The 12,611-nt window shown below is 40.5% G+C and overlaps 1 protein-coding gene across 11 annotated transcripts in view; it reads right to left on the bottom strand.

The window, feature by feature from the left end:
* SP140 (SP140 nuclear body protein) overlaps window positions 1-12,611 on the bottom strand; it is a 94,604-nt gene that overhangs the window by 19,155 nt on the left and 62,838 nt on the right. For 8 of the 11 annotated variants that reach the window (XM_037850645.1, XM_037850636.1, XM_037850644.1 and 5 more), the window contains 4 exons: window positions 8,748-8,801; window positions 5,450-5,563; window positions 3,671-3,813; window positions 2,623-2,664 (listed from right to left, as the gene is read on the bottom strand). In XM_037850645.1, coding sequence (XP_037706573.1) covers window positions 2,623-2,664; window positions 3,671-3,813; window positions 5,450-5,563; window positions 8,748-8,801 — 353 coding nt within the window. The remainder of the gene's footprint in view (window positions 1-2,622; window positions 2,665-3,670; window positions 3,814-5,449; window positions 5,564-8,747; window positions 8,802-12,611) is intronic. The other 3 variants (XM_037850641.1, XM_037850642.1, XM_037850646.1) reach the window with 3 other exon arrangements.

Here is a 12,611-nt window from a genome sequence, read left to right as displayed (position 1 = left end):
TTATCTCTTGGTTTGGCAGTGGTCTTAGCCCAACTATTATCTTAAAACCTTCTGGGTAGAGTACATAAAATAATAAAATCCTGGTCTCAATTCTAGAGATTTTGAAGCAGATGGTATGGGTTAGGGCACAGGCATTGCTATTCTTCTTTAAATCATAAACTGTGTAATTCTGTGTATCAGCATCATCTGGGGAATTTTTATAATCCTATGTCCTGGTCATAGCCCAGATTAAATCAGAATCTCCTCTGGGGTGAGATCCAGCCAATGCTATTTTTAAAAGCTCTTCAGGTGGTTCCGGAGTACAAAGTTGGAAGTTAGCCTGAGCAAGGTCTGGTTATTAAGGCATGGGACATTAGAAAACAATGTACCAAAGTACCCGTTTGGCCCAATGCAAGTTCCAGTGCGTGACTCTCAGACCCAAGGTGGGCCTTTGGTTTTCACAGACCAAGCTGGATAAACTCCATTGGTCCTCCTAAGTTAGAGGGGCCCTCATGCATTTTCTTCCAACTTGTCTGACCAGGATGTGCCATCTCAGCCATAGGAAATGCAATGAGGGGATCAGGCAAGGACTCATCATTCCCAGCCCCCAGCGCCCAGAGTCCTGGAAGCCATGTAAGTGTCCCAGAGAATGCAGTGCCTTCTGCAGTTCTACTGAGGACACAGCCACACTGATCTGAAGATAAAATGCTTCCAAAGTCCCTAGTGACCCAGCTCCTCTTCCTGAAAGTCACCCTCCTCTCCCCTCAATCGTATCTCAAGAAGATGTCAGTCTGGCTCACTTTTCAGAGGTAACTTTTACCTTCTAGGGTTAATTACACTGCTTTTGGATATCTCATAGAATGATTTGGCCTCCTTCCTTTCTGGGATCCGGGCAGCCTCAGCTTTTATTTCTAGCCTGGGGTAGACTGGCCATAGACAAACCACTCAGTGGGATCCAAGGAACAATGACCTGAAAAGAGGTCGTGTCTCTGCCTGCCTCTCTGATGTGGGGTAGAAGCCCCCCAACCCATCCCCATTATTTATTCTTCCATATTATATAGCCAAAGTGGAAACAATTTCTTGAGGTCAAGATATTGTTTCATTATTCTTTAATGGCCATTGGGCATTTAGAATGTGCTCAATAAATGTATGTTGAATGAGGGAATAAATGAATACAGTGTCACTTAGTAAGAGAGATTACTTTTCTTCTCTTAATATTAGCATATGATAAATGATTGTCCTGGGTTAGTGCATCACATCATGTCACAATATGTCAGCCATCACTTGAAGGTATATGTGTGATTGGTCGTGAGCAGGAAAACTGTGATGTTGTGCCTAGAGTGACACTAAAGTTTCCAGAAGGGGCTCCAATAGCAAGTAAGGCTCTGAAAGGCAAAGAGGACCCTCGGAGGTAGTAATGGATCCTGGGATCTACCACTTTGGGGAGCTGCTTTTGTTGCTAATGCATTTTATTACTGCCAAAAATTGCTCCCACCAATAAGGGTAGATTCTGTTGTTTGGAAGTGGTCAGTTTATTTGGATAATCTAGACTGAGTTATTCTTAAGACCTGGGGAAAGATAGATACTGGTACTTAATGTACGGTCTTGAATAGGTCAAATAATAATTTTCTTTTTGGAAACCCAGTGGATGAAATGTCCTAGTGGCTGAGAGTGCAAACCAACCATAAAATCTGATAATGTAAAGACCTGGATCTCAAATTCCCAATGGAATATGAGGCCCCACTAGCCAGTTATTGTGACTTGTCTTAGAAATCTGTAAGTGCCTTGGATGGCCACCTCCACTTGAAGCTATTAAGAATGATATTCCTTCTTTCCCTCCCAACATCATGTTTTCATTCATGCCTAATCTTGGAAAAACCATAGAAGACATGAATTATTCCATCAACTTTCCCTGAATCTACACCAGACTTAACCTGTTTGGTATCTCCATAGTCTTCTTCCTTGTTACTGTAGCAGATAGAAGGAAGTCTGCACAGCCTCTCTGGTGGATCTACTTTTGGTAGCATCAAAGTAAAAGTTTCAGATCAGCCCCTCCTATAAGATACATTCGTCTCCCAAGAGATTCCTCCCAAGTAGTACCATCCTCATAAAGAGCATATAAGTTCCCTTTGAAAAGGAATTCTGCATGTACATTTTATTAGAAGAATATAGGCAATGTGAAGGATGTCAGAAAAGAAATTCGCTTTTTGTTGTCTATGCGGAAACGTTTGCTCCATCAGATTTCATTAAAGCCAGAAAACAATACAATAAAAACCAAATGTGGGGCCAAGTTGAAGATGATGATATCACCTCTTTATGAAATGTATTTATGTATTCCATAGTCTTGTTTGCTTTTCCAACTTTGACACCCTTAAGACATCTGCATCTATTGCTAAAGCACACACATGAGGTCTAATATGAAAGCTCATCATCTCCATCTTAAATGATTTAACATTCAAAGAAGACCTAGCTTTATAAACAACATGATTGCAAAGTAGCAACTCTGAGGACACATACCCCCACCCCCAGCCCCCAAAAAAGGAGCTTATTAACAATTACCCAATTGAGGAACCATAAAGTAAGCTTTGCACATGTAAAATAAGCAATATGATGACAACTTTTAGAAATTAATGTAATAATCACCTTTCTTTTCCCACTAATTCGAGGCAGAGGTAGCAATTGTTCCTTAAAGAGAAAAAGATCCAAGTATGTGATTAGTCTCCATTAGTTTTTTGTGTGTCTGGCATGTTCAATTTCCTCCCAAATATTTCTAAGAATTGGCCACTGTCAGTTCAAACCTAAGGTGTCTAAATGAGAAACCATTACCCTCTCCTCACCTTTTCCTCTTGAGGATTTCAGTCAATGGTGGCTGGAAAATTATCTTTAGAAATTTTTCCCTTTCCTTTGCACTTCTTTCCCAAGTCCAGAGAGGATTTTCCTCACAATCTCTTTTATACCCATCACCTCTTTTCCATTCCCACCACAGCCTGAATTCTTACATCACCTATTCAGTCTACACAGACCTACTGAATGAGTGCTGGGTGTCAGACACTCTGATCAAACTTGAGAACAAAGAGGGACTGCAGAGGAAAAGAGAATGTACAGAAAGCTGTGGGAAAATGTATCAGACGTGCTCTGTGAATGGGCTCAGGAAATTGATAAACAGGGGCCAGGTTGGTCAGGGGTATTAGGAGAGAGCTAGGGGTTGTTGTGCAGAAAGACAGTGAAGTCATTTCAAGGCCCCATGGCTGTCTAAAATATTTTTTTATATATGTCATTCCCAACTCAAAAGACTTCACTGATTCTGCCTAGTCTCGATTATGAGCCTTCCACAAACAATGCCAACTGATGGTTTATGCCTTATCACGAACAACATATCGACCAAAACCCAAAGACTAGTCCAATCAAAGTTCCAGTCTTCATGCCATTCTTTCCCTGAAATATTTTTTTTCTTTCCACTTGTTTGACTGTTGACATTCCTCTTTCTTTCAGTGCACACAGTTGTCTGCATGTACCCAAGTCAGAATGACCTCTCCCTCCACCAAGCTCCCACATCCCTTCCAATGAAACCCTTCTCATAACACTGTGGTGCTGCATGATACTATAGTTATTAATATTTTATGAGGAAAGAGAGACATTAATAAGATACAACAAGTAAGGACATGTCTCCTGCCCCTTGTCACTGGAATACCTCCATCAGCCACTGCAGGGGCCATCCAGCACAGCGTATACTCAGCTTCCAATTCTTCCATCTTGCACGGCCTCCTGTGATTTCAAATTCCCTGGCGGTGAACCACTCTCCAGCCTCGCTCTGTACACACTTCACCGAGGCTCCTGTAAGACCAGGGTAAGTTGATCTTGAGGTGTCTTTGTCCTCAGAGCTGAGACTGTGGCTTCTCATGACTGGATCTGGAGTCACCCAAGTTGAGCTCAACATCAACAGCCAGAGAGTCTGACCCCCTTCTCAGACTTCTGGGGCCCAAACCCAGTCTGAAAGTCCCCCCAAAGACCACATATTATATGATCCCAATTATATGAAATGTCCAGAATGGCAAATTTATAGAGCAGAAAATAGATTGGTGGTTGCTTAGGGTTGGGGTGTGGGGTAGCGTGGGAATGGGAATTGACTGCAGATGGGTACAAGGTTAATTTGGTGGGGGGGGGGGTCAGTGTTCTAACATTAGATTGGAATGATGGTTGTAAAACCCTGTGAATTTACAAAAATACATTGAACTGTAGGTGAATTGTGTGGTATATGAATTATATCTAAAAAAACTTAAAAATAGTCATAAGGCAAACATTTATATTAGTGTTCAAAATGCCATGTTCAGTGAGGTCTGAGATGAAGTCTATTATATAGACATACAAAGCTTTATAATCATAAAATATTTCACATCAGGTATGTAAATTAGTTCTCACAGGTACACCAAAAGGCAGGGTTTTTGTTTTTTTTTTTTAATTCAGTTTGATTGAAATATATTCACATACCATACAATCATCCATGGTATACAATCAACTGTTCACAGTACGATCATATAGTTATGGATTCATCACCACAATCTATTTCTGAACATTTTCCTTACATCAGAAAGAATCAGAATAAGAATAAAAAATAAAAGTAGAAAAAGAACACCCAAACCATCTCCCCCATCCCACCCTATTTGTCATTTAGTTCTTATCCCCATTTCTCTACTCATCCATCCATACACTAGATAAAGGGAGTGTGATCCACAAGGTCTTCACAATCACACTGTCACCCCTTGTAAGCTACATTATTACATAATTGTCTCCAGGAGTCCAGACTGCTGGGTTGGAGTTTGGTAGTTTCAGGTATTTACTTCTAGCTATTCCAATACATTAAAACCTAAGAGGTGTTATCTATGTAGTGCATAAGAACGTCCACCAGAGTGACCTCTCGACTCCATTTGAAATCTCTCAGCCACTGAAACTATTTCGTCTCATTTTGCATCCCCCCAAAAGGCAGGTTTTTAATTATAATCTCTCTTTTTAGATTAAGAATTTCAGGCTCAGAAAGGTCCCCTTCTCTACTCAGAATGAAACAGTCTCTCTTGGCATAGCTGAGGTGGGGACTCAGGCTCTCTGATTCTAACTTCTGTGTCTTGTCACTATGTAAATCACCCTGCCCTGTTGGTGAGATGCAGAAGGGATGGAGGTTATAAAGGTAGAGATTGAATGTCTGAATCAAAGTAGAATATGGAAAATTTTCCATCTATAGATTGAAGTCCCTTAGCTTCCCTTTATCCTTGAAAATACAGCTCTTTAGGTACCCCACAGTCACTTCCATGTGGGGGTGAGAACCTAAGAGGTGTGAATTTTTTTAATGTGAAAAATTTCATCTTAGGAATCTTTTCCTCCTTTGCTCAAGTCAAAAGGAGGCCCCAATTCCTTGAACAATATTCACCTATCCTTCAGGTAGGAGTCCCAAATTAAAGAAGACCATGGAACCCACCTCGCTCCAATTTCTTCTTATATAAAATCCCCTTCACCTCACCACAAGTCACAGGAAGTGAAGAAGAGTGAACATTCACAATTTCATCTCTTTTCTTTCTGTGCTTTCTTAGACCTGAAAGAGAAGATTTCTTCCTTCTGTCTCTTTCTATGATTATATGTGCCGCGCTCCTCCCCTATTGATGTCATTCCTATAAAGACATGGAGGTACTTGGGAAAACTTAATCCACAAATTTCTAGAGTTTTGAAGTCTTTCTTCCTATTGGCATTTTTGATACATAATTAGAGAATATCTACTCCAATTCTACCCTTCAAATATTACACAAAGCAGAATTCATTAGCAGAGAAATCAGGTTTCAATAAAACTGTCAACTCCCAGTCTCATCGGTCACACTGATTTTTACATGACAATGAAAGATACAGCTGCTGTCACTGTTCTGATGGGAAATTTCCAGCTATACTTCCACTGCAGTTAGGTAGCGAGGGACAAAGTTGGAGATTGTAATTGTATCTCACCAGTGGAGCACTAACTAGGTAAGCAGAAAGCCGGAGAATGATGGGGTAGCTTAACAGAGATGGTAAAGGCCTTCCATTTTTGTTCCCTGTTTCATTTCTCTTACACATCAGCTTACTCTGTAGCTGAAAGAGGAGCTCAGTGAACTCTAGAATAATTTTCAAGTTGCACAAGTAGGACAGGGAGGGACTGGGCACGTGACTCCACAGAAGTAGGGGTAAATGGTGTTTAAATGAATTTCAGGAAGATGAGCAACATTGTAGAGGCCTGCCTTTCTCATCACCATGGGGGGAAGAGCTGTCCATGGTCTTGAGACCAGTTTTGCAATAGGTAGACTCAGAACTACGATGGGCTGAGAAGGACAACTGGGCTAACTGACCTTCTTGTTTTACATATGAGGAAACTGAGGCAGAAGAGGTCAAACAGGCCCAACACACTGCTCTGGGCCACCCTTGGTGTGCAACCTGTGACTTTCTGTGCAAGAGGAGGGTCAGCTAAATAACTCATGGGTTATACCCATTATATGTCAACAGGCTATTTTGTGCCCCAAAAGTTGTTTCAGCAGAGGCAGCACTGCAGTGGCCCCTGGGCATTGTAGTCTGGTTGCAGATCCAGCCCCAAGTTACCTGTTTGTGGTATTGTCACCTTTCTTTCTCCACAAGACTAAATCTGATTGGCTAAATCTGATACATTTCTCAACAGTTAATACAGTTAATAAGCAATTAGGGAAATGGCTTTATTACTAAAAACACAGGGTAAAGCATAGGAATTTAGATGTTTAGTTATTGAAACTATTGTATTCATCTTTTCTTCTTTACCTTTTAGATGGCTTTTTTTCTGTGGGGCTTTCCAAACTATTGTCAATTTTGAATGAGTAGATCTATATAATGAGATTTTAGAGTCCAGTGAAAATAATTAATTTAATTATGGTGGAATTTAGGTCTGCTTTTCCTTTTCTCTGAAAAAATTGAAAGTTAAAATCAGTCACAGATGAACATTGTAAATAATAGTGCTTTTCAAAAATTCTATGTAAATGTAACTTTCCAAAAGCTTGTATGAGCATAAAGAAAAATATAAATTCCAACCTTTAAGCCACCAAGCAAACCTATGGTTCACCTAATAGTTTGCCCAACTCTAAATTTTCCCATCTGTTCCTGGAGAACAGCAAAGCTGATGGCCACTTGGTCCCAGACAGAAAGATGAAAATAAATCTTAAAGGCCCCTGCCAAGATTGGGGGTAAGATAAAGTTTGTGTCAGTTTTACTTTGCTCTGCAAGTCAATACAGCATTTGCTTAGGTTTTAGGAATATTGATTCTCCTTAATTTTTTGCAAGTCAAGCTTACTAGTAAACCTGAGAGCAATGAAATCCAGAAAGCAAACCATCTGGTGCCAGAGCTGTAAATTGTTTGCATTTATATCATAGTTCTTATCTGCCCAGGGTCAAAAATAGCAGTTCACACATCAGACCAAAAGCAAGAGAGGGAAAACTGGGTTCAACTCTGGACCTTCTTTCATCATACATTCAGACAAGCAGGAAAGTTAAAGGTAGGGAACCTCCAAGCAACTGTCCAGAGCATTTTCCTACTTTTGGGAGAATCAACTTTTAAAATTATTATATTATGGAAAGAAGTCCCTTAGAATTTGTCTATGTACACACAGACAAAGAAAATGTTATAATGATTAAACTCAAATAATTTCTTATTTTGAAAATAGCAATTCTAAAATGGATGTATACATCCACAGACAGAGTAGCCATGTAAATCGGCAAAACAAGATCTACAGATTGGTGGAAATTAATTATTTTCATTGGACTCTAAAATCTCATTATGTAGATCTACTCATTCAAAATTGACAATAGTTTGGAAAATGAGTTTAGTTTAGTAGAAAGGAAATTCCTTAAACCATTACTAACATGAAGAAGATTTAAAGGATCTGATTATAAAGAAGACATATATTATAGGAAATTTAGAAATTGAAAATCGTATGAAATACAACCATCTAGAGATAAGCACAATTAAACTTGTTCAAAAACATTTTCCTAGTCTTTTCTCTTTGCACATGTTGCTTTTTAAATAACAAATTTTATTACAAAATTGAATATTTAATATTTTGAATATACTCACATACATTTAAAAGACACAAATAAAAATATAAACATCACCTATAATCCAACAATGAAATGTAACTCTATATAGTTTTATATCAATTAAAATTAATTCCAGTGATTTTTCTATATACTATATATGTCTCTCTATACATAAATACATATGTATAGATACTGATTTATAGATATATAAAACTTATTTTTTACAAATACATATGCATATATTATATATACATATATATGTATAGTATATGCACATGATATATAATATATATACACACATGCATTTGTTTACAAACACATATATTTACAAGCATGGCCACAAATGCACATATTATATAACACAGTCTGCTTTTTCCATTTAGCCTGCTTTTGAATAGCTTTACAAAGTAATAAATATTCCCTTGGACTTAGCAAAGAAAGCCACATATGAAGATGGCAGAGCCTCTCTTAGCTCTGGATTATTTACCTGGGGACTATTACATGTAAGAGAAATAAACTAATTTGTTTAAACCATGCTATTTTGGGGCCTCTTTGTTATAGTATCCTTGTCTATATGCTAACAATTTCAGCAGCTATGAAGCCGTATTGGCTCTTGGGAGACTGTGGGCTTCCAAGAACACAATGCGCCATGTCTTAGTAAACTCAAAATGCATGATTACCTCACTCTTCCTGCTTACCTTTTTGATATACGTTCCTTTTTTTTCTTGACCAGGAATGCCCTTTCTTTTTTTCTTCAAACACAGAAAGAAAGTTAGTCATTTAGAGCTATAAATACAACTCTACAAGCCTTATATATCAGTAGTTTTAATTATTTTTTTAGACTTCGATCCACAAGAATGGGGCAAAATTCTTAAGTACTAGTGTACCAATGCAGAAGTTGGTTATAAAGTTATATTTTACCCTGCATGCACCTTGGGAGACTGTATGAAATGAACCTCCTTTGAAAATTAAAAAAAAATAATAATAATGGAAAAAAACCCTACTGGTGTCTTAGACTAACTGACAATTGTTGTGGTTATATATCAATATGTTTCCTTTTCAAGTGTTTTTCATGTAAATTCAAGAGTGCATGGTTCTTGAGGCTAGATAGTCATGAATAATATACTGTGTTGCAAGTTGGGAGACACTGTCAACTTTGATGTGAAGAGTTTTCATTAAATAATCTCTACACTCTCGAAGTTGTAATACAAACCCTCTCGCTTATATTTAAATTCACCCCTGAAGTATCTGGATGACTTTAAGGAACAATAGTGGCTTTTTATGTTGTTGCATTTTTGACTTCTTGTGAATATGTAAAGACCCTTGGCACTGAGTGATTAGAAATGAGATGTCGTTGTTTTTGTTGTGGTTATAGTAACAACCAGCTATTAGTTTTTTCTTGAGTTCTTATCTAAACTGAATGCTTAATCCCCAGAGGGAGGCTCTGTGACTCTCCCAACTGAGATTCCTGTTTGCGGGTGGGTCAACTCAGACTCCAGGACCAACAAGGCAGGAAGGGCCAAAAAAGGCTGCTTTTCCAATGGAAATGACATGTTCAAGAACGCATGGCCTGGGCCCGTGGCATTTCGGCTTCATCTCCTGTTTCACAGCCTGAAGCAAACTGCTGGCTCAGTGGAGCCCTCGATTTGCAGAGGGTCCCCTGGACGCCGGGGCCTTGTTCACTGATGCTTGACTAAGCTGAACCCAATGTCTGCTGGGCTGCTCTGGCTCTACGGCCTCAGAGCCACCTATGCAGACCTGAAAGTGGACACAGTTGCTCTGCTCAGTCGGCAGAACTTAGACTACTGGGTTTTTGCCAATGGCCTAGATGCTTGGTCCGCCACATGGAAAACTGCAGACAGACAGATTAAGGACACTTCTTTAGGGCCATGAACTGTGGAAATGCCCCAAGTAGAGGTCTGCTCTCTGCTGACTGAGCCTGGCGTTACAGGTCTGATGCAGAGGCTACCGCTACGTGCTGACTTGTGACTCCTGACAGAAGCTGACCTGCTTATCTCAAGGTGGGGGTGGGGAAACATCACAAGAGGCTTTGCCCCTGCCTGCTCCTGGTCCATTGACTACATCAGACCCCGAGAATCTCTTGGAGATATCGGCGGTGCCTCATAACCATCAACACTTCTTCAGATTACTGGTCAGCTGACTCTGGTCAGATCTTTGTGGTGCTAGAAATGTGTCTATGACATGGGTCTGGCTTTCTGGACCATTTTCAGTGGGACAACGATGTGCCTCTTATCAGAAAAGCTCCTCAGCAATAGACTGATAGTGCAATTGCATGCCCCTCATTTCCTCCTGTGCACAACCTTGGTAAGGCCATTTGGCCACTGAAGGCAGCTGTCTCCAGAAAGCCATCGGCTCCTTCCTGGATAATGATTGGGATGAAAGTGGTGGGTGACTGTGGGTGTTATACAGACCCACTTTGAAAATTCAGGATTCTGTTCTCGCCATTCCTGGGGTAATGCATCACTCTTTTCCCTGCCAGCATCCCCAGGCCAGCTTGGTTGACACACCCTCTGACATGCCTACAGGATCCCATTTTAATTCCGGTTATGTTTTGTGAAAATGCTTTGATGCCTCTTATATCTGACCCTTTGATGAAAGGCCTGGGTGAGAATAGGGGAAGACTGGAAAAAAGATGTACTGGAATGGTACACACAGATTTTGTGGCAGGGAAGAGAGAGTAAAACCCCAGGCAGCTGAAGAGAGGACACCTTAGACTCTAAGAGATACAAGGTAAGGAGGAGCATTAATGAACTTTGTCTTCCAGAACTGCCCCTGGATCCTATCTCCAGAAGGTATGGCTCTCACAGTCCTCAGACTGCTGAGTCAGCCATTCCCCACCAGCTGGCTCTGACCATGAGACAGCATGGATGGCTCCAGATTCTTCACATCCTATGCAGAAAGAGCTTTCAGATGTTGTCTCCATCTTGTGCTCAGTCATTTAGCGGGGTGGATGGACAAAGACGACAGGTTTCCCTGAGGCAATTCCTCCAAAATCATGGGCTAGATGCAATGAATGGAACTGGGAGCTCTAAGGCTTACCAGCAGGCCAGGAAGCCATGTTGGAGGCACTGCCCATGTGCCCCCTAACTGATATATGTCCCACTTGGGAGAGCCCAACAATTTTAAACACTTTCTTTCCAGGGGAACCATGTGTGCCCATGGGATTATACTTCTTGTGTGAAATCCAGACATTAACTTACTTCCCTTGCATAAATGTGGTGACTTGCATTTTAGGGATGTATCATGGGTTGAACTGTGATCCCCAAACACAGATGAAGTCCCAACCTCAGGTACTTGTGAATGTGAGTTTATTTGGAAATAGGGTCTTTGCAGATACAATCAAGTTAAGATGAGGTCATATTTGATTAAGGCCATGTGACAGTGAAGCAGAGATTGGTGTGACGCATCTACAAGCCAAGAAATGCCAAGGATTGCCAGCAACACCAGAAGCTGGAAGAGGCGAGGAAGGATTTTCTCCTAGAGCCTTCAAAGGGGGCATGGCCCTACTGACAACTTGATTTCAAATTTCCAGCCTCTAGAACTGTGAGAATAAATCTCTGTTGCTTTCAACCACCCAGTTTATGGTAATTTGTTTTTGCAGCCCCAGGAAACTAGGAGAGGTAGTCATAGAGATTGGAAAGTTTTATAGTTTAGGGAGTTTGTTGAATGCTGCAGGTACAAATCTGATGGCTTTAGCCCTAACTCCCACTGGGAATATTAATCAAAGTGGCTGATGGAGTGGTGTATTCATCGGAAAATTTGCCGGAAGCTGAAACATGAGGTGGATTTGTCAGGAGGCAATTCTCCAAGGCATTTGACACACCCATGGACTATCTTCTCAAGGATGTTTGAATAGCAAATTGCCTTGGAAGCCAGAGATAACATAGCCCTCCAGGTTAGAGGGTAGATTTGTTTCCTGATCAGTTTAAAATAGAGAATATTTCCCTCCTCAGAAATATTCCAGGATAGGAAAGTGTCCTTCCTCTCCCCAAAGGAGATTTGCTTAAATCCCAAGTAATAGGACAAATACTGGGCAGGTTTGCCAGCAGCCCCCTTTAAGAATGGAGGATTCCTAAATGCAGGGTTCCTCGAATGTGAGGCAGACCTGTATCCACAGCACCCACCTGGGCCACTCTGTACCTGGGTCTCAGGGCAAGGAGAACTGAGGCAAACATGAATCTCAAGCTGCCTGTTCTACCATGAACAATAAGCTGCCTAAATCCACATGGGCTCACTGTTTTCTTACCAACTGAATTTACAGAAAGTGGGGTAAGCAAGCGCAGCAGCTTTCCTGCTGCCTGCTGCTTAGGTATTGCTTGATCTTGTCTTGACAAGTCATAGCTCAGAATTTTTCAGAATTGAAGACACGGTTCCTCAGATGAAAGAATGCTCCAAGTCTGGAGCAGGAAAAAACTAAAAAATAATAAATTTTCACCTGAACTCTTCATAGTATGAAGAAAAAATTCTCAAAATCTTTCAGAAAGGAATTCCACTTGCGATATGGCCATATGGCTAAGTAGCTACCAGACCAACTCTCCTAC

Source organism: Choloepus didactylus, chromosome 9 (genome assembly GCF_015220235.1).
Source record: "Choloepus didactylus isolate mChoDid1 chromosome 9, mChoDid1.pri, whole genome shotgun sequence".
Lineage (NCBI taxonomy): Eukaryota > Metazoa > Chordata > Mammalia > Pilosa > Megalonychidae > Choloepus > Choloepus didactylus.
This window is presented reverse-complemented; position numbering and strand designations above follow the sequence as displayed.